General features: G+C 44.2%; 1 protein-coding gene across 1 annotated transcript in view; it reads right to left on the bottom strand.

The window, feature by feature from the left end:
- Positions 1 to 22,011, bottom strand: part of CREB3L2 (cAMP responsive element binding protein 3 like 2) — a 72,936-nt gene that overhangs the window by 12,310 nt on the left and 38,615 nt on the right. The window contains exons 2-7 of the mRNA XM_032187400.1: positions 21,290 to 21,506; positions 6,736 to 6,902; positions 5,332 to 5,419; positions 3,335 to 3,516; positions 2,547 to 2,693; positions 794 to 852 (exon numbers count right to left, since the gene is read on the bottom strand). Coding sequence (XP_032043291.1) covers positions 794 to 852; positions 2,547 to 2,693; positions 3,335 to 3,516; positions 5,332 to 5,419; positions 6,736 to 6,902; positions 21,290 to 21,506 — 860 coding nt within the window. The remainder of the gene's footprint in view (positions 1 to 793; positions 853 to 2,546; positions 2,694 to 3,334; positions 3,517 to 5,331; positions 5,420 to 6,735; positions 6,903 to 21,289; positions 21,507 to 22,011) is intronic.

Here is a 22,011-nt window from a genome sequence, read left to right as displayed (position 1 = left end):
AGTTTCATAGAGGTTCAAGTAAAAATATGGCATTCCTAAAAGACAACTATGCTATTACCTGCCTGAATAGCTTTAAGAGGAAAAAGGCAAAGGAAATACTTTCAAATCTGTTTATGTATGCTAGAATTTCACAAAAGTCTAACTCTGAGAAAGCAAGTCTCACCCATAAAGACATGAGAAGAACAATAGGAAATTTAATCAAGGATATCACTAAAGATAGTACACAAGAGTTAGCAGATCCATCTGGTGAAGTGCATAAGAAAAATACCAGAATACTTGTCTCTTGGAAGACAGATTAATTTGGGATATAAATCACTAACTGGGGATTTGGCTCCTTCTTGTTAAAGGAAGTCAATTGGTCACATGTTGTTTTCCTGAGCCCTGCTTATTCTCCCAAGCAGTCTTGACTCACCCACTTCCAATTTCTGTCTCCATCTGTGCTAGAAGACAGAATATATTCCCTCTGACCCTGCCTTTTCCTGGACACTGCCCACCCACTAGACCAACACAGTTGCACAAGAGAAAGGCTGGTAGTAGATGGGTCTTGCCTTATTTGAGGTTTAAGGTCTTTGGCAGCATGTTACCTAAGCGTTGGAGATAGACACAGTTATGTATGGAGCATCTCAGCACATGTACCACAGAAGCCAGAAGAAGGGCCTTTTCTCAGTCACAACCACGAGATGGCAGCTGGCACTTTGTGCACGAAACAGTCCCAGCATCAACAGCTGGATCCCTTCCCACTGCAGCAACCAGTGCTATTGGAACGTTTGAAACAGGAGGGAGGCTGGCTTACTTTTTTTCCAGACTGTCCATGTATTCTTTCTTTTTTCTTCTACTTTCCTGGGCAGAGATCTAAGGAAAAGGGAAGAAAAACACCAAATATTTGCAAAGAAAAAAAAGCAGCAGAGATGAATTAATAAACTGGTAAAGAGCCCTGACATTATTTGATTCAAGCCTCGGTACTGTTCTCATTCCTATTCCTGGCAAGCAAAGCACTGACTTGGTCTGTTTCCACATCCTGAAGCAAGACTGCTCCCTCTCAGTAGTAGGAAAAAGATCACTCTGCTCTTACAGAACTATCCTTAAAAAGCAAATCAGATTCATCTGCAGAGAGTATCTTAGGGCAAATACTAAATACTAAAAGATGATGCCAGGAGAAAATCCTGCAACTGGGAGAAGAAAAACCCATGCATAGGTTAGAAAGCAGCTTTGCAGAAAAAAGACTTGGGGAATCCTGACGGACAACCAGACAAACATAAGTCAACAATATGCCCCCATAGCAAAGAATGACAACCAGAGCTGGGGCTATGTTAGCAAGACCATAGCCAGCAGGTCAAGGGAAGTGTCTCTTCCCATCTATTCAGCATCTGCAAGACTGCAGTTGAGAACTGTGTGAAGTCTGGGGCTCTGAAATAAATACTTTGGACATATCGAAGCAAGTCCAGAGCACGGCCATGGCTATAACAAGTATGCTGGAGCCCACGACATAGCAGCAGAGGCAAAGAAATCTGGATTTGTTCAGATTTAAGAAGATAAGGAGGGAATCCTATTGCTAAAACAAAAATGAATTAAGTCTTCTCAGAGGTGTATATCAAAATGAGAAGAGCACTGAATACAAGTTACAACAAGGGAAATTCCAATTAGACATGAAGCTTTTATTTTATTATTTTTATCCAGAAAAACAGCCTAATTTGGAAATAGGTTGCCCAGAGAGAGGCTGAGGACGCAGCACTCAGACAGTAAAATGTGACTGGACAAGTCACTTAGTAACTTGATCTAAGCTGCCTGCTTTCACAGCAAGGGGTTGGACCAAAGGACCTGCAATGATACCCTTGAATACAAATTAGTAATTATATGTAAGTGGTACATAAAAAGCACAAGGAAATTTAAAATATTTTTGAAAAATTGTGTTAGACCAAATTTCAATTCAGTGTGGGTAAATTTACACCTGTCTGCCAAACCAGTAACAGAATGCATTAACCTTCAAAAATGTGCTAATATCATCTAGAACAAGCAAATTTGCCAGGTCTGAAAAAATGCTTTCCTCCCCATCGCTAGCCCTTTGCCATCTTGGGAGAAAGAGGACTTGCAAGGCATTTCACAGCCTTGATATCAACCATTCATCTAAAGGTCATGGAATTCAGTGATAAAAAGACTGGAGTGCTGAAATACGCAGTCAAACTTTAAAACATGAAATGGTGAAAAACACCTTCATCACCATGGAAAGGACACAGAGGTTCTTTGCCTACCCATAAGAAAAAGATTGTACTGTTTTTAAAATGGAGCCAGGCAACAGCAACTTGATACTCTACTTACTAAATACTCTATTGTTCCTGTGTTCAGGTAAATACCTAGACAGAGAGGCACTGTCACAGTGACAGACAATTTGATGGATGTGTTAAGGAGCAAAGAAGAATACTTTGTTAAAAGACATCTTACAGCATTCAGCAGTACTACAGACCATTGCTACTGAAATGTTGCAAAAATTTGTAGTGAAGGATGAGTAGGTATTACCCAGCAAAACTGCTAAACAAACATTGATTTACCTTGTTCTTTATTTTTCTGCGGATTTTCTTCAGCACTTTCTCCTCTGCTTTTGTCAGGGGCAGTTTGGTAGGGATTGGGTACCCCTCTGCTATAAGTGTCCTCTTCTCTTCCTCTGTCAGGATGAGCGGGCCAGTCCCCTGCAATTTCTGCAAGTGTCACAGAAACAAAATAACATCACAGTAAGAGCACACAGCCCTAGAGAAAGGGGGTTAGGGAACAGTGCAAGGCAGCAGCTCTCCCACTTCAGAGTGGATTCTGTCTACTAACCCAGCAGTTTCTTGCAATTGGGAGTGTGTGGAAGGGGAAGACCTTTTAGGTAGCTTCCATTCAGAGACTGAACCTTTGGGGCAGGATTGCCTCAAAACAGCTGCTTTCAACCCTGCTCTGAAGCCAACAGAAAAACTCCCCTTGGCTCAAATGGGAAGGAGACAAATAAGAAGCACTGCTGAAAACGCCTCCCTAAAAATCACCACTTGATTTCCAAGACATAGCAACAAGTGGACAGATCTACCAGTGACAAGTTAACCCAGCAGAGCTGGGTGCTAATGCAAAACACAAACCATGATGCGAGAAATCTCCTAACACTGCTCAACCCTGCCTCAAGTCAGAGGAGAGGCACGCACCATTGCCAGTGGGAACAGGACAGACAAGAGAGCAAGAATTGCTGGATCTCCAGTTTTGACCAGAGCTGGACGCATCCAAAAAACAACAGAAATTAGCAAATGTATGGCAAAAATAGTAATTAAAAAACAAAAAACAGATTCTAGAAAAACTGAGCCCAACTTACATGTGGTGCAGTCAGGAGAGGGGAATTGGAAAGCGCTGAAGCTGTGCGCGACGTGACTTTAGCCGTGGCTTGCAGCTGGATCGGGCTTGAAGGAGGGAGCGATCTAGCTGGGCTCTGCCCTCCTTCCGAGTCACTGCCATGACTGCTGGGAGGGGTTGGAGGCAAATGCAGGGGGTCGACTGCTGAATGGCAAGAGAGAAATACAATGTAAGATTTGGAGGTGCTAACCTAAACTTCCACTAGAGCCACTGCCGCCACCACCACCAGCAGCTTTCCAGGGCTAGGACTGTCCGCTAAAAGATGGGTCAAGCAAAAGTGGAAACTTGAAAGATTTTCAGAGCATGCAGGTCTCTAAAGGAGGCATGAAACACAGCAGCTCTCTTTAGGTTCAACAGACAAAGCAGGGCTATGATCATGTGCTCTGATTATTTCTACCTACCCCTTCAGCTTCTCCAAATGCCTTGAGATTTAAGTATAAACCTCCAGTACAAGTATCCTACTTGTGAAACCACATTAGCAGAGAGGGCTCTGAGCCACTAGACCTTTCCAAAAACAACAGCCTTTCCCAACCTTTCTATGGATTTAACAAATTGCCACTATTTTTCAAGAGAAGATAACATGCCCAAGATGTTACATCAACAGTAAGAGAAGAAATATTTTAGCCCCTAAGGATCTAGTCTGGCACAACTGGCAGTTAGTGACAACCTTGTGATTGCTTTGCCATACCGATGGAGCAGGAATAGCATAGGTAGCCACCGCAGGAACCTCTTTCATATTGTGCTCTCCAGAGCTATAAGCAAACTTCTACTGCACTTGCAGACAACAGAACTTGTGCTGCAACTGGCAAGCAAAGTGCTGCTTATGACCAAATGGGGTCTGGACCAAGAGAAACGGTGCAGTCTCAGATTACATGGACAACTTAGTTATGGCTCTTTTGGATGTCCACTAACTCATTTTTCCTCTGATACATTTACAGCAATCACAATTGGGAGTAGGAAGATACAGGGCTCCATTTTCCACCTTCCACTTCTTTGACGCTTTGCAAATTTGAGTTGAAAAGCTCAAATCGGTGTGGGGGGGAGAAGGAAAAAAAAACAGTAACAAAAAAGTTATTACCAAAAAAAAAAGTTATTAGGTCTTTTTGGCTAGCATCTTAACACTGGTTGCCAGATGTACACTTGTAAAACAGTAATGCCCTTAATTGCACAAATTGAGCAATCCCATCTATGTTTTGGATTAAGATATAGGCTTTTTTTTTCCACCTGCTAAATCAATTGCCTCTCTTCCTAGAGCAGTTCTACTTGTCTACATAAACGAATTCACTAACAGAACACCAAGTGTTCCTAACTGAGATACAGTTATCTCCTTAAATTTCAGTCAAAATACTTGGCTTTTTCAAACTTTTCCCAGGTTAACAGATTATACGCCACAATTCCATGTTTTACATTTGGGGCAGGGAAGATCACTCCTTCCCCCTCAATTTATATATTTCAAAGGGACCCTGGTGGTTTTTAAACCTGAACTGTAACAAATATGCTAAAACCAGATGTGCCTAACTTAATTTCATATACACTCTCTTCCTTGCTTTTGCAGCAGAGGTCAAAGAGGTTAAAACCAGCCAAGATTCCACTTGTGCTCTTCGTATTTTCTGTGCCTTAGGTAAGTTCCCTCAAGCTGATTTCTCTCCTAACCTAAATAATCCCATACTTTAAGGATTCATGCTCCCTCCAGCAACTGCGTTAATTGTTAGGACGTTGCAGACAAAATAGAGATAGTTTTCTTTGTGATGCGCAAGACAAAAACAAAGAAAAGGAAGATATAAATGGGTCAGAAAGGCTGGCTTTTTAACCGCCTGAGTCAAATCCCTAGAAGGCAACAGCTTCAGCCTAAAGTTTAACATGGTAAACAAGGAAGCCAAATATTTAATCAGGGTAAAGTACATTCATCACGCATTCTGGTCATCTCCTTTGCATGTGTTGGGTTGGTAATTAACAGACCTTCCTTAGAAGAGAGGTTCAGAAACTGATCCACTTCATGGGGCTCCAATTTAATCTCCGGAAGCACTTTCTGGCTCAGTGGTTTCATCTAGAAAAGAGAAATTAACAGCATGAAAACCCAAAGCACACTTCTTGAGGTCTTTATAGAAGGATACAAGGATGATTTCTCCATAAATGGAGAGCTTTCCCTCTCATACTCTGCTACAGGCCATGCCTGAACTGCTTTACACAGTTTTGCTAAGCCAGGCTACAGAGAATGCTGCCCTGACTAGTCCTGCCATGGCTTTTCTTATTACTATATTTAGCTAAATAAAAGATTACGCCTCAGAGATGACATTTCAGACTGAAAGCTAGCAGGCAACCCACTCAAATTACTTCTCTTAGCAACAGAGCTGCCGCTAGGATTTGCCGGACTGCACAGCCAGTTTGAGCAGAGACAGAAATGCTCCTGGAGGCGGGGGAGAGCCTGTTCAAGGCCATTGTCACCTGGGAGCGAGATCCAGGTGCCACTCACTGAGCCCTGGGTTGTCAGACCCAAGTTCATTTCACAGTTAGGAGGAGAAGGAACAGAGACAGCCATGGCCAACAGACTTTTGGAGGACACCTGACTTGCCCTGTTGACAGGGCTGGTTCACCAGGCTGCCAAGCTGCTGGCCAATCTGCCTGAATGCTGCATTCCCAGGCTTGAGGAAGTCAGTCTGGCATACCAGCATGCTCAGTGCAGCCAGAATCTCTCCCAGTAACCTGTGTAACTAATCCATGAGATGGTAGCGAGCCACCAGTTAGTCCCAAGATGCTCTTTGTAGTATCACAGCACCCCAAGCTACAGCAAGGCTATGTACTGGGGACAGTGCATGCAGGCTACAAGAGAACTATGGGAGAGATGTGTTTCAGTTTTCCCAGTTTCTCATGAAACAGTTTATGTCGCACATATTTCTGACCCACATCCTAGTGGGAATGTTTATTTCCAACATTTTCTAGCTCCAGATGGACTGGGCTGCCATCACACCCTGGGGAACAGGGATGTCACAGTACTTTCTCCACTGGTGGGGAGCTCTGGTGAGCCATCAGCTGCTGCAGTTTGTTCTCCTAAACAGCCAAACTAAGCCCTTGTGAATGCCCACTGGCTGCTCCAGCTGTGGTCAGAAAGGGATCACAAACACCTTACTAGGCAGGCTGGAGTGAAAGCAGCAGCACCTCAAAATGTCAAAGCTTGACAGGCCTGGCAAAAGTGACTTAGTAGGCAAAAAGAAAAACACTCCAGTCACCTCAAACAAGGAGTCTCACCCTGATGAAGGGAAGGTGCAGCACTAAAGCAAGTCATTGTGGAAGACATTTAGCTTGTCAGGGCAAATGGGTTAGTCACTTAAGGTGAGGAGAGGAGAAGAGAAAGTCTGCAAGTACCAGGGCATCAGCCTGCAGCTCGGCTTGCTCCCCGTCCAGCGACGTGGCCGTGACAGTGAGACTGACGGAGGGAGTAAGGCCTGACGTCTCGCACAAGGCTGGCTCAGTCTTTATTGCTGCTGGAGTCAGCTCGGTACCCAGACACCATTCCTCATTTTCCAGGTCACCTGCCAGGGAAGGAAATTGGACACCACATGTTTAGGTCAGAGACAGAGAGACTACAAACGAAAATAATGTCATCCCTCCTGCAGAGAAGGGAAACAAACACAGAAGGTATTTCAGTCCATCAGCAACACTCTGCCCTTACTATTCAGCTCTCAGTCAATGCAGACAACTGTTTTGGGGCTGTAACCTAATCTTAGCCCCAGGATACAGAGAGGAGCAGTGAGGAAAGACACAGAGCACTAATCACTGCACGCTGCTGAAAGCTGCTTACACCGAGCAGAGCAAGACTAAACAAGCCTTCAGGTAGAGCAGCCAGGGAGCCACATCCTACACACGCTAATGCCTGTTGACTCAGTTTTATTCCTCCTTGCAGAGGTAGTGCTTAGCCAGCCCTCTGCTCCTCTCACTGCCTGCAGTCACCACATACCTGGAGTGGTGGCATTACACTTCTAAGAACAAAGGATTTCACACTTTCAGGAGCTTTCCCCAATGACTCATTTAGTAAGTATAAAAGAAGGCAGTGGTTTTGATGATTTCACAGGAGCACCAGTGGCATGGTGATGACGCTCATTTCCTCCCCAGAGCATCTGGGGGACACAGCACTGGATGCATATTTTGGCAGCAACAAAACATGCATCATATGTTGGCAGAGCTGGCCCCAGCCCCCACTTACTGCAAGCTCACTAATCAGAAGAAAGCCATGCAACCTTTAATTGAATAAAGCTGACCAGTTTGTCTTGCACTGTCAAGAACTGGAAGAAGGTTGGGCTGGTAAGTTGCTAGCTCCCTGTTTCCATTCCTGGGGTAGCGACTGGGGAGGAAAGATGTTTGGCTTGCTGAAAAGGGATTTATTTTCTTGGGTACAGAGTATGACAGAGGACCAAGAATTCAGGATTCAATCTTTAAAATAATTTCCCAAGGCCATCAAAATCCTTATTAAAAAAAAAAAAAAAAAAAGGCAGATGCATTTTTGGCAGTTGCAATTCTACCTTTAAAAAATCCCATTCCCATTGCTGCTGCTGGGGTTCAGTTGTATACGGTGGTGTCTCCTCCTGTGGCAGATTACCCCACCTCATGACCCCACCCCTCTGTACTGTACCCCAGCAGCACACAGCGCAGTCCTCTGCCACAACTTGTCAGCAGCTGCGAGAAGCGCGTCCATAAATCAAGCAGCTGGAATCCAAGGCCAAACATACAGAAGGGAAAAGGGTGTTGATTTTCCTTTCAGAGCTCTCTCCTGCCTTCATCCTGCCTCTCCTGCCTGCAAGGCTGATACAAGACCTTCACACATCTCGGCGGACCATGCTGGTGAGATGCCACCAGAGCCGAGCTGCAGGTAGGTAACAAAAATAAGAGCAGTCTCACAGCCTCCGTGTTCGCCTGCCGCTGCTGTTAGGACCACACAGACAGGCTGCAGGATGGGAGAGGTATGCACAGCGCCGGGGCTGGTCCTTGCTCTGTGGTGGGACCTAACCTCCGCCGCTGGCAGGGAAAGGGGTAATCTGAGCAAAGGCACAGCGAGGGATTAAAAATGAAAACACCTATCCTGTAATCAGACGCTCCAGAGCTGCCAGCCCAGCTCTGCCAAGAGGAGTAGCTGTACAGCAAGGGCTGAGCACCGTAGTTAAGTTGTTGAAAGGCTCACTCCCAAAGCCTTCCGGGAAACGCAGAATTATAAAAATAGAAGTATTTACAAAAAAAAAAAAAAAAAAAAAAAAGAGGTAGCATTGTCTAAATATTAACTCAGGAGAGAAGACGTTGCTCTCTTTCCACCCTCCCTCCTGCACCTCCCTCCTTACACACACAGAAACGCCATTCCCTCCCCCTGCCAGTTGTAACGAAGTATTTGGTGGACTCCCTCTCGATTGGTGTGTGTAGATCATTCAGATAAGAGCTTTAAAGGGGTAAGTTTGCCTGAAAATCCCGAATCCCTTGGCAAATGCAGCTTTCAAATGTTTATTTGGATAACTTCTGCCAAAGCCTTCCCCTCGTGGTACTGCGTGGAGGCTCCACTTGCTGCCTGTCTCACCTCAGGGTCGAGCTGCACTGTGGCAGTGCCAGCAGCATCCACAAGCTACCTCAGCCTCCCTTAGGGACGGCAGGCTACTTTTAAATGGGAGTTGTCAGTGAACCAAGTAATTAGCCCTGAACTTTCTGAGATTTCTATCATCATGCAAGTCAAAGAGGCTTTTTCCAAGGCCATGGGTGCCCAGCAAAACAGGGCACATCCTCTAAGCCTGCGGGTCTTGATGTTTATCACCTCTCATCCCCTGGCTCATCATAAGGGCTTAGCTGCTGTAAGGCAGCAAGACATGCTAGCCTTCAGCCTGTCTCCGTCCTCCCTGGAACCTGACCGTGCTGACAAACCTGACGTCCCTGCCACCGCCACTTAGCTCCGCACTACCTGCTCCGAGTTATTCGAGGCATTAAAGCCAGTCTAACCAGTTCACGGGGTTACAGATGGTTTTGGAGACAGCAACACCGTGCATTTGACACTGAGGTAACTTTGAAGGACTGCATTTAACTCTTCTTTGACATTGCCTTTCATGCGTGCGTGGTGACAGCTGTCATTCCAGATGAACCCTCTTGAAGAGCAGTGATGGAGCAGCACACTGGTCAAATCCTACCTCAACACTCCCCTCTCCCTGCTTTTTCCAAGCCCCTACAACACAGTCACCACCTTGGTCACCAATGAATCACTTTCTTCTGACGTCTTCCAGGTCCTGAAGTCGCCGGTGATCTCTCCTCCAAGCCAGGAGAGCTGCGAGTACATTTCCCCTTCCCCTTTCCCCTCTTTCTGAGCACAGTAGTATGACACTACCCGAAAGTCATTATAAGTTTATTATTCTAACAACCCCTAAGAGCTTTAGTCTACTCTGCAAAGCCCTGTACTAGCCAAACAAGGAGCCCTTGCCCCAAACTCCTTGAGAATACCGCACAAAACAAGATACATTTAGGCACACAGGGGAAAAACTGACCAGACTACACAACACTGGTCATATTGAAAGGCATGGCACACCCTTCATGACAACATTATTTCTGATGGAGAGGTCTGAAGAACCATGACAGAAGGTTTATGGGGGATGAGAAGAAGCAAGAAGGTGCACATGAAACCTTGAAATGAAATACACACTGGAGAAGAAGGGCAGCGTCTTCTCCAAAACAAGCGAGACGTTGTAAGAGTAGACGACTGGGGTCTGGAAGTTAAAGGTGAGTATTCATCTTTATATCTGTCATAATCTAGGAGGCACACATGAAGTATTGAGACAGAGTCCAAAACAACAGGCTGAGAAAATGCCCTTGGTGACTGTATTGTGGATGGATATGGACAGGGCAGCACTGCATTGCCAAGTTGAGATAAAATACGCTGCAAACCACTCAAGAATAAGAAAAGAAAGCCTGAATGAGAGATTTAGCTATCCAAATGGCTAGGAAAATCCACATCCTAAAGATGGTCACTTTGGCTGTTAAAGATCTCTTCTCAGCCTTCAAATCCCTGACACCAAGGTTCACTGCCGAGCAAATGATCCTGGCTGCTAGGACCCCTTGCCCAGATGAAATTTCCTATGAACTTCACAGCTCTGTCATGCAATGACTCTCTAGCTGAGAAGCATTCCCCTTCACCTACCTTCTCAGTAAGTCCACAAATGCGAGGCCTTTTGGCACATGAAATCTGTCACTTAAGCCATCCATATACTTTGTGAAAACTCAGCTAAAGATCCTACATGCAATGTACTAGCACTGTTAAATTGCACATACAGCGTATGTTAACTGAACATACTGTTACAGCTGCAAAGCACCCTGGTATTCAGAAATACCCATGAAGGTTTATTTCAGTGTGTCTTTGCATATTATATAAATCTAAAAATAGCAATGTTCCTAATGTGATTGAAAACGTTCTCTGCAGCACCTGAACCTTACCCAACACACAGAGTGCACGGCACTCCCTTAGCTGGGGTGAATGCCATGTTTTGTTATTCCCATTGCCTCTTGCACAGCCTCAACTCTCCTTTACCAAATACATTTCAAATTCAGTTCCTACAGAGTTGTTTAATTCCCTCCTAGGGAACAATCAAAACGCTTCGCCAACTGGAATTAATTTCCACAGCAGTCCTGAAAATTCAACTGAGCCACAGAGAGATTAAGGCCAAAAAGTATCTATTAATTTAAAATGACCAACTGGAGACAACCGGAATTGGATTTTTAAGATGATTTAGCACTGTTATTATACTTCACTTTATCAAAACAGTATGCATTGAGTTCAGGTGCAGCTGTGAGCATCTAGCACTTCTGCAAGTTAAACTTCCATTTCAAATCAAGCATCCAGAAAAACAATTCACCACAGTACCCAAGAGTTTGTGACATGCATCTAAGATCTCCCACGTCCAAGACCAAAATTACATTTCTTTAGAAAGCTTTTATGTGCTGCTTTGGTAATTAAGCTGCCTCACTTTTCCTGAAGGCTCGTTTAGCATGCCTCTTCTACCTTCTTTTTTTAAAAAAAAAAAGAAAACAAAAACAAAACACAACAAAACAAGGCAGGAGCCTTACAAAGCACCAAAGAAATTCAGTCAGTGTAATGAACAAAATTGTCACTGATAGGAACAGCTTTTAATATGGACTTTTCTTTGCCAGCTGAGCTCATCGTGTGTCCTGCATGGTCCGAGGTACAACACTGATAACACGTTCTAAGAACCGGTGTATGCAATAGCACAGGAGAAGAAGCTCAAAATAAGATGCAATTCCCTCTTTGTGTGTTTAAGTACTGCACATGGTGCATATTTACACTAACTGTCCAAGTAGCAAGCAAACCCTTTCTGTCCTCCACCTTTAGTTTAGAGCCCCTAATCCTACCCCAGGTTCAATCATCTGCAGTTAAAATGGACGATGCTAGTAGGACCTACCCAACATACCACAAGTGGACTTTCCCTTTTTCCTTTCCTTGCTCCACATCCTTATATCCAAAAGGGAAAAGGTTGTTCAACGTTTTGCTCAGTGAAAGCTTAAGATCTTTAAAATCCATTATGAAGACTGAGTCACGTCAAAGTGCTTGGCTTTCGGTGCACAGCACACCCAAATTCTTAATTTCTCTCTACACTGCTCACCACATACATTACAAAAGTAATTTGCAACAAAAATGGAGTTCACTGCTTCTCTAAGCATCACAGCTGTAGCAATAATCAGTACATGTGATTTAGGCATACATGAAAAACATACACAACTAAAAAAGGCTGTGTTTGTACAGAAACCAAAATACCACCTCTACAGGTTCCTAACTTTGTCCTTTCAGCTGCCAATATTTCCTGTGAAGAGTCCTGGAACTAGAGGGGGAAGGAAAGCAAAATAAAGCAACCCACGTGCTTTGCTATAAGATGTTTATCAGGTCCCTTTTCTATGCAAATCAGTCAAAACTCTCCCACAGAGCTCTCAGGTAGCTGCCAGCTGCTAAAGTAAGAAGCCAGGTTTCTTCGTTCTTTCAAAACAGCACTTAGGAGGCTGTGGTAACTTAGAGAAAAGGACAGAACTACTTTGCTCCTCAATGTGCTTAAAAGGCTGTTAAGAACCTATAAAAATATGTCAGGATTAATATATATATATATATATATATATACACACACATACTACTTCTGTATTCATTAAAAAACATGTACACACATACATATATACATTTATATATTTAGACATATTCTCTTAACAGCACCATGTGGCACTTTCTGGGATACTCATATTTCTCTGATGACCTACAACATTTTACTTCTTCCTTGGCTTTCCCTTTCCTTTTTTTTTTTCTTTTTTTTTTTAATTATTTATTTCTATCCAATGTATTGCTTTGCTTTTTAAATACAAATTCTTCAGTCTCACCCAACATACCAACTCCCATCCTCAGAAAATATGTGTTCTCCAGTGTCAACTGAATTTCACCCTCCACAATAGACGTGCAAATAGAGCTTATGAAATAACTGAAAAGACATCCCTTGCTCTTCACGTTCTGCACTATTCATTGAAGAGTATAACAGAGGCACTTTTTGCATGCATAGCCAAGTTGAATCATGAACTTGCTCTGTATCTGAAATGAAATTAGAGATGCGCTACACATCTCCACCCGTACCCAGACAAGTGGTGAGAACACGAGCATTCAGCAAAACACCATCTTTTTCACCTCTTTCCTGCAGTAAAAAGGAAGGCAGCACCACTAGGCAAACTAAGCCACACGAAGGATGTACCACAGAACCTAATCTTGATGGGCAAAAAAAAGAAACCCAACCAAAAACCAAGGCATACCACCCTTACCATCATGTCAGATGGCAATCACACTGAAAACAGATGTGTGTGCTGCATCGTCACTTGAAACAAGCCTGCAGGTAAGACATGTAAAAGCATCAAGGGTTATGCTTATATGTATAAGCAGAACAAAGAGGCTGTCCTTGCCTCCTCAAAGTTCACTTTCCAAGGAAAAGATAAAATGGCTAGAGAGGGACAGAACGGGAAGCTTAAGGAGACAGCAACAGTCTCCTTAAGAGACTGTTAGATGTGCTTTGCACATCTATCAGAAGAGACAACTCAGGACAGCATAACACTAGAAGACCCCTAATGTCTCCAAGTACTCCCCAGCTCCCATTAAAAAAAATCCCCTCTTCAGCTGCTTCATGGATTTCAGCAAGAGGGCTTGAATTTGCTCCTTTCAGTCCATGACAGACCTCGCAGTGCCTCCCAACGCAGCACCCATCACACGTTAATAAGTGGCTCTCAGTCAGAGCAGGAGCTATGCTCACACCAAAGGCCTGCGTGTGCCAAGCATCCAGCCCTCCGCCTGGCCCCACCAGCAGCAGGATGACTGCTCCCTTGTCCTTGCAGGGCCTGGGCTCATGTAACCGCCCGTCAGACATAAGACACCTTCACAACACCCGAAGCACTCAAATCCCACCTCCCCTCAGCGAGGCGAGAGCCCGCAGCCATGACAAGCTGACACCGGGGCCCTTGAAATGGCCTCCACAAAGAAGATGCTGTTTGACTGCCAGACTGGGGGCCTTTTTAAAACATCAGGAAGGGGAAATTAAATAAACGGGGAGAGATACAGAGCGAAATAAAGCAGCAGCGATACACGGACATCTCAATGCACGGCAGAAGCGGCCTATCATCTAACGAAGCCTCCTCCCCTCCAAGCAACCCAGAACCCACCCAAGCCCCTCACATTACTTGCAGCACTACCACAGTTGTTAGGACAGAAACAGGGACACATTGTTCCTCCCACACCTAAAGAAAGCAAGGTCAATATCCTCTTTTCTGGGGAGAACTTCATAGTTTTTAAACCAGAATCAGCTTCTCACATAAACCCAGTCAGGAGGTATCTCAGGGTTACAGGCTTTGCTTCAACCACTCTTCAGGCTGAGACTGCACAAAAACACAGTTCTCGGTAGTTTTATTTTGTTTACAGAGAATAAAATGTTATTTTTATAGCATCACCCTTAACACATGTGGGAGCGAGATGCTGAAATAGGGGCAAGCTCTCAAATGCCAGCCGCCCAGTTGATGCTCCGCAAATGGGCTTTTATTGCCTCCACAGATTTGCTCATGCCTGACAAAAAAAAAAATTCTGAGAAGCAAAAGCCACCATAAAAGAAGATAAATTCAGTCTTTCTAATCATTCCAATCCCTATATAGGCTCCCCCATCACCTTTCTGGGCAAAGTACACTTTGCACTGTCAGGGAGGTCAGTAGAAAAAAATTATATATATATGTATAAATATATATATATATTTGACTTACTGACAAGAGGTGCAGACTAAGGTGGTGACTGGGATTTACAACCTTAAAGCTCAACAGTATAACGTGCTATGAAAGATTTATTTTTTTTCCAGATATGTGACAATTACCCATAGAAGCACTGTGTTCAATTTAAACAGTTCTCTCTCGGCACTCTGAATTTTTCTCCCCACACGGATGCTGTGAAGGCACATCTGCATTAAGGCAGCAATCGGGCTTTGACGCACATTAAAAGGACTTAATGCTCACAGCAAATCACTAAGTGAGCATGAGCTCCCAGTGCAACAGTTCAGCTAAAAGAGAATGAGATCACTGGTTCCAGAAACAGCAGGACTGGAAGTGGGAGCAGTTATTCCCCTAATATTCATCATCTGGGACATTATTCCAGGGAAATCAGCTCCCACAGTCACTTTATACAGAGTTTTGAAAAGGAACTGCAAGCGTTCCTTTGTTTAGAAAGGAAATGCAAGAATAGCTCCCTGTCCAGAAGATACACCATATAGGGCAGCACCAAAGTGCAGTTCATTTAAACTGTATCCAAGCAGAAATCAAGAGGGAACATAATCACAGCCTACAAACACCTGGGGAAAGAGGTTTCTGAGCACAGATGGTTCTCTACTCCAGCAGGGAAAAGGCCATAAAGAGATCTCACATGTGGAGCTGGAAGCTAAAGAGGGTCTGACTGCAAATACGGTTGTCAGTTATAACAGTAAGCGTAAGTGATCACCAGAATGCCTACCTCTAAATCAAAACTAACATTTTTCAGACACGCTGATGCAGAAGTAGAAGTTCCAGCTTGATTCAGAGTGACCTATTGAGATTTTGGACCTCAGACATATGGAAGGTCAAAAGTCTTTTCATCCTTTCGAACTGCAGATGCTGATAAAGCCTGATTGTTAACCTTCCACATAAAAATCACTCAAATACAAGTTATCATCACCAAACAGCTTCCTCCCCATAAGGAAACAAACAAAAGCAAAAAATCCACATAAGAAAAAAAAGTAAAAAAAACAAGTGCAAATCAAGTTGCATTGGCATGCACTCATAAAAATTATCGGTATGTTTTTCAAGCATCTTTTCCAATCACATATGAAATTATTTAAAGAAAAGGGAACTGGACAAAGGCAGCATAGAAGAGATTCCACTTCCATTGTTCACATCCCATGGATTTGGAATTGGGAGAAAAACATTGTCCGAATTGTCCGAAGCAGGACAATGCATATAAACTATATACATATAACCTATTATACATATAATAAATACATGAAATATCAGTTATACATATACTATATATAAACATATCTATTAAGTATGTATATTCGTATAAAAAGTATGAAGACCACCCTGAGCCTAAAGCCCATGGGTACCTCCTGTGCAAAAAGGTGGCACGCGGCAGATCACTGCATTGCAGACTCTACACATAAGGAAGCATTTTCCTGTACAAAGCGCTGTCTGGGATGAGGGCTGGATTTGTCATTGCCAGGCTATTTGCACTGGAGAAGTGGGAGCCATGCACAGTGATTTTGTGGGTGTTTCTTTTTCTTCTCCAAACCATGTAGGGAGATTGAGTTGAAGCTTACAAGAAAATTTTGGCTTTAAAAGCACATTGCAGGAAAACATAACCTCAACAATAAAAGTTAAAAACACAACAATACAGGTTATATTCTGGGGCCAGCCCCAGCTTTGGCACAGGCAAGCATAGAACAGAAACACGCCATTTCTGCAGAAATCACTGTCAAACCTTTAGCCAAGGCAAGCTGCTTCAAATCCAAGTGCAACTTCAAAGCATTCCTGAGAAGGAAAGCATGAACAGGAGGGCAGGTGGGGACCAAGACAGGCCTCAGAAGCAGAGCCTGTGGGGGACTAGGAAAGGAAAGCACCCAGCCACCTGGCCCCAATCTGAGGAGAAAAAAACAAGTAAAGGACTAGTCAGCTGTTCACTCTCTCACCTCTGCAAGGCTCACCAAGTGAAAAACAAACAAAAAAAACAAATGCACCCATTGCTAGCCACTGCCTGATCATTGTAGCTTATCCCAGTGGATTAAAAGCCCCACACAGATGCTGCAGCCCCTGCCCTGTAGGTTTTCACCTACTGACCTAACAAGTCCAAAACAAGAGGCAGCTGCTGTCCCAAGGAGTTTGTCCCTTACAGCAGACAACGAATGGTGAGAGGGCAGGGCTGGACCCCAAGCCATACAGGAGGCTAATCACAATCACTGCTGAAATTTCTGGCTCACCTTGCTTGCCTTCTTTTCCAACCACTGCAAAGACAACTGGAGAAAGACATGCACCAACTGTAACAGAAAGCTTTTCTTCCCTAACCATTTACAACTACTGGAGGCAAACCTGTGCCCTGAAAGACCCCGATGGGTCCAAGAAGTTTCCTTACCCACCAGCCTTGTTCTCAGTCTCCCCTCTCAGCTTCTTCATATGTTCTTCCAAGAAGCATTTTTCACTTCATAAGAATCTACCATGCATCCTCAGAGCTACTCTGCAGTTATGTCTTAAAAGCTGGGGCTCACAACCAGAAAGCAGAAACCTGCTGTGAGCAGGGCAGCAGCCAGTGGTGCTGTCAGTACCTGGGATGCAGTCTCCTTTCTTGTCCTCCCCTGGATCCCTCCCCAAGCCAGGATCCTTACTCACCGACTGGTTCCAGCAAACAAAAGTGTATGGTCAGCCAGCTGCAAACAAGCAGACCTATAAACCTTTCTCTCAAGTATCTTTAGTCTTAAAAGTTTATGCAAAATTGAATATAAGAATAGATTCTGGGGAAAAAAAAAAAAGGCAACAACGTACCAGATGTCTTGCACACATCTGCTTTAAAATAGTTACACCTGCGAGCGCATTCATAAGCTGGAGATTTCAGGACTGGTGCTTTCAGAGAGTGCACATGTTAGCAACAACCTGTGAGTGCTTGAAAAAGCTCTTCTGCACAAAGCCAGGGAAATAATCTGAATACAAACAGGTCAGAATGAATAATTGGGAAAAACTGGCGCCTGGACCTTGATCTTATGAACACTTATAAACATTTTCACCTTGCAGTCAATGGGACTTCTCAAAAGAGCTGAGCCTGGGCTGACACACTTGCCAGGCTTTATACCTCCAGCACTGTTTTTTTCTGTTGTTGTTGCCCTTTTTTTTCTTTTTTTTTGACTCTTTAGCTAAGATTGCCCAACAGGACGCTGCTCCAGCTGCCCCAAGGTGCTGCTCCCATGGGAGCCCCCAGCCTTGGCCAGGTTGCAGGATGCAACCACCATCTGCAACGCACCCATTGCCAAGGAAACAAACTTCAGGCTATTTTTAAAGGCAGCCAGGCAGGAAAGGACACCAGGTCCATGCCAAAAAAGCGCCTTCCCGGCCCCCACTGCCCTCTGTGGGGGCATCCTCCTCCCTCCTGTCCCACCTGAAGGCTGGGCCAGCACAGGGCTCACCAGCCACCTCCAGCTCTCAGATAGCACCCAAGGGCTGAGCAGCAGATTAGTCTCACGCAATTAAAATGCACTGAGTTAAAAGCAGCGACGCGCTGGAAGCCAGCTGGCGTCTAAATATACCGAGGCACATTGCACTTGAGACTTTACCTTTGTGGCAAGGAGCTAGCAGCTCCAGGTTACACTGACAGAACGCTGCTGGCATGACAACTCCAGCAGGGACCAAAACAGGTGCCTTTGCCAAGTACATATTCACTACTCGTACAGGCTAAGGGGTCTGGCCCTAGAAATCCCTCCTTTTCCCCTCCCCTTGCACGTTCTCCCTATTTGCCTGCCCATAAACTCCCCCTGACAGAGGGGCCAGCAGTGCTGCACACCCTGGAGATCCAGCCACCAGCACTCATTGCTAGGAGAATTACAAAGGGTCTAAAAAGAGAGTTAGAAAGAAGAAATGTCGCATTATTGACTTTACTGTAAAACGAGGACAAAGCCTGTTTACCACATGCTTTGTGCAAAACCCCAGGCCCTTAGTCCTCTGGAGCTAAAGGTGAAGATCTGAAACAGCATCCAAGCTCCGCTTGATCACTGTGTGCCCTCTTCTTTTTTGCACCACTCCCACCGCAGGCAAGTGCCCATGCATGCACACACGCATGCAAGAACCTCACGCGAGCCTCCTCATCAGCCTGTTTCTGCCCTCGGTCCTGCAGGGCTGGATCCATGGAAATGATCGTGGAAACACAACAGCAAGAGCTCAGCAATCTGCCCAGTAGGGTAGTTATTTGGAGAGGCTGGATATTTTGCACATTTTTTGTATTAGCCCCTTTGCCAAGGGAACTGGAGTTCACCAGGGTTGCCAAGAGCATTGTGTGCCTCCGCTGTCTAACAACGAAGATGCTTTCAATCTTCAGCACCAAATCCTGCAGTACTGCCACCTGCAAAATACCCCCTCTCTCTCCCTCGTGGGCTCGAGGACTGAAAAATTATCAGCATGATGCAATTTGAATATATATTTCAGACATCCACGTTAACTGTAACACTGTGATTTCCTCAAGTGTTTCTCTGAGCTTCAACATTTTGAAGTCAATACATATTGAAAGGTTCATGAGAGTCATTCCAGGGTGAAGATTAAATAAAATCCCAAACACCAAGAACAACTCCTCCTCCTCCTCCTCCTCCTCCTCTCTTACGAAACACTGCAGAATGAGCAGAAGATGAAATACTTTCCATTCATTTTCTATTTTTAAACCCACTTGTTAATGTTTCTTGGCTTTTTAAAATATCATTTGACTAGAGCTCTATTAATTACCCAGTAGTCTCAGCAGTATGAATTTCTTCAGGATTTTTCCCCAAAGGAAACTCCCCTCACTTTTAGCCTAGTTTGGAGCTTCTCTCCGTTAACTTCTGGGGAAGCTTGTTTTCTGAAGTTTCTTCTGCTTGTTCTCCTGCCACAATAAAAGTTTCTATCATCTCCTGTGTGTATTAATTTAAAGATATTCACATAAAACAGTTTGGAAATACAAAAAGGGAAGGCTTTATGTATATGATGTTTCCAGACCATCTCTAAAAACCCGGTCTCACCTTGAAAAGCCTTCTCACAGGTTTTACTTGTTGTCCTCAGCGAAACACAGCCAAACTTGTGAAATCTGCAGCAGGCCCCACCTTGTCTGAAGAGAGTGTTTTGGACTACAAAACTGTCAGCCTTTGTAAACTCATGACCTGGTGGATCTTCATAAACAGCTTAGCCTGTTAATGCTCAGACATAAGCACTAATCTCTCTCTGCCTTTTATTGCGATGTAGCTTAGTACTCTACTGCATTTCACTGTAAACCTCATGTTGAACACATAAACAGATCATTAGGAGTGAAATTCTGCCACATCGAGTAGTCCTAAGAGATGCCAGTTATTCATGTCCTCACTCCTCCACCAGCACTAGCTTTTAACTTGAACTCCCCTCCCTGCCAGCAGGTATCTTCATACCAGAACAAACAGGTTGGATCCCATCCTCCCACCGTTCCTGCATTTCCATTTTTTTCCCCTCCAGATGTTTATAACAGCTGAATTAAACATGACTGCTAAAAAATGCCAGCGGCGTTCATCATATCCTGTGCATCACCATTTCCCACAACATTTACAATGCTGCAGTCACTGCCTTCACAAAATCACCAATGGCTTCTTGATGCTTTTCATTCTTTGCCTTTGTTTTCTTCTTTTCTTAGAAGTATAAAGACAAAAAAAAAAAAAAAGAAATAAAAAAAAGAAACAGGACTTCAGCAAGACAGCTTTAAAGACTGGAGCACCTGAAGTTGCATTCCTGCACATGTATTTAAAAAATAAAATAAGATGAGCAAGTTTTCAGTTGGGGATACCAGAAAGCTCCACATACTCACTACTAAAAATAACTTTAGTTTAAAGGGAGGGGGGTGTTTTTTATTAAACCTGAAGTGATGTAGGTTGGAAGAGACCTGTGGAGATCAGCTTTCCCAATCCTTTGCTCAAAGCACAGCCAGCTCAGATGAGATTACACAGGGCCTATTCTGGCTCAGCCTTGGATACGTCCACAGACAAAGACAGACTCTGACACCTGTTCAAGCATTTGACCCACTCGTGGTGAAAAGGGTTTTCTTAGGATCCAACTGGAATTCCCCTTCTTGCAACTTCTATTGTTACTCTTGTGCTATCACTGTGTATCTCTGAGAGGAGCCTGACTCTGTCTTCTCTGCATCCTTGCATCACGGAGCTGTAGACAGCAATAAGATCTCCGCTCTGCATTTTCTGCTGAAGACTTCCTTACATGTCCCATTCTACAGTACCCAGACTTTACTCATTTGGTTTATTGATCTCCATTTATCTTCAACAGCCACAGATTTGGATACACGGAAACAAGTGTATTTTTGGACCTTCTCCCATTTCTTTTGGATGAACACTTCAGTTTAATTCAATACGTTAACAGTGAGAAGTTAGTGATTTCTGTTGAACACAATTTCCTTGTGTGTGGACAAGTTTCTTTACCCACAACGCCCACAGACTTAAAGAAATCCCCTCCGTAACTTCACTGTAGGTATCCCAGCTAGCACAGAAAGTCCATATGCACCCTTGGTGCATCACCACCCCACCAGGAACATTTCATTACTCCATCACCATGGCAAGCAAATGAGGACTCAGTGGAACAACATGATTTTTGCACACATCAGTACTACCTTCATTGAAGTTGTCATCAGTGGAGATGTGGGTGAGGGGAGACTGGGGCCGGGAGTCCCCACACAGGGAATAGCTGTGCTCTGCCTGGATGAGGGGCGCCGGGGATGCTGGAGACAGCTCCACCTCCATCACTTCATTCTTCTCAGACAAGAAGGGATCGTTCAAGAGCTGGCCTAGGACATCTGGAGAGAACTCATCCAGGAACTCTGTGAAGTGCTGTGGAGATAAAAGGGGGAAAAAAAAAAGTCTATCTCCTTGTCTGTCTGTCTTGTCAACAACAGGAGAGCACTGATCAGAAGAATCCTAGTATCTGCACCAGGCATCTGTGCCAGCCAGCAGCAGGAACTACCAGCCCTGCTTACAGACCTGCTGCTACAATCACTTCTTCCAGTTGAAAAACTACAGCTAGAACAGCTGTCCTCTCATAGGCATACACTGAAACAGAAAGGTCTGTGATTAACTCACAACAAAAACGGAAAATAGAATATTTTTTAGTAGCCATACCCTGAAGCAAGCTCCTTGTTCGCCCCAAATGTACTCAGCACGCCACCACCAATGTGCTACCACACGTCACCAGACAGCGTGAAAGCTCCTGCAGGATTTATTGTCAGAATGCTTTGTGTGTGGAATCGAACATACTGGGTTAATGTTCACTGAAGTACAGAGAAAAAAAAAGGAAACGTACCCCGGCACAGACCCTCTGCCACTGCCAAATGACAAT

The sequence above is a fragment of the Aythya fuligula genome, chromosome 1 (assembly GCF_009819795.1).
Source record: "Aythya fuligula isolate bAytFul2 chromosome 1, bAytFul2.pri, whole genome shotgun sequence".
NCBI classification, from domain to species: domain Eukaryota; kingdom Metazoa; phylum Chordata; class Aves; order Anseriformes; family Anatidae; genus Aythya; species Aythya fuligula.
Note: the sequence above shows the minus strand (reverse complement) of the source record. Positions and strands in the feature narration are given on the sequence as shown.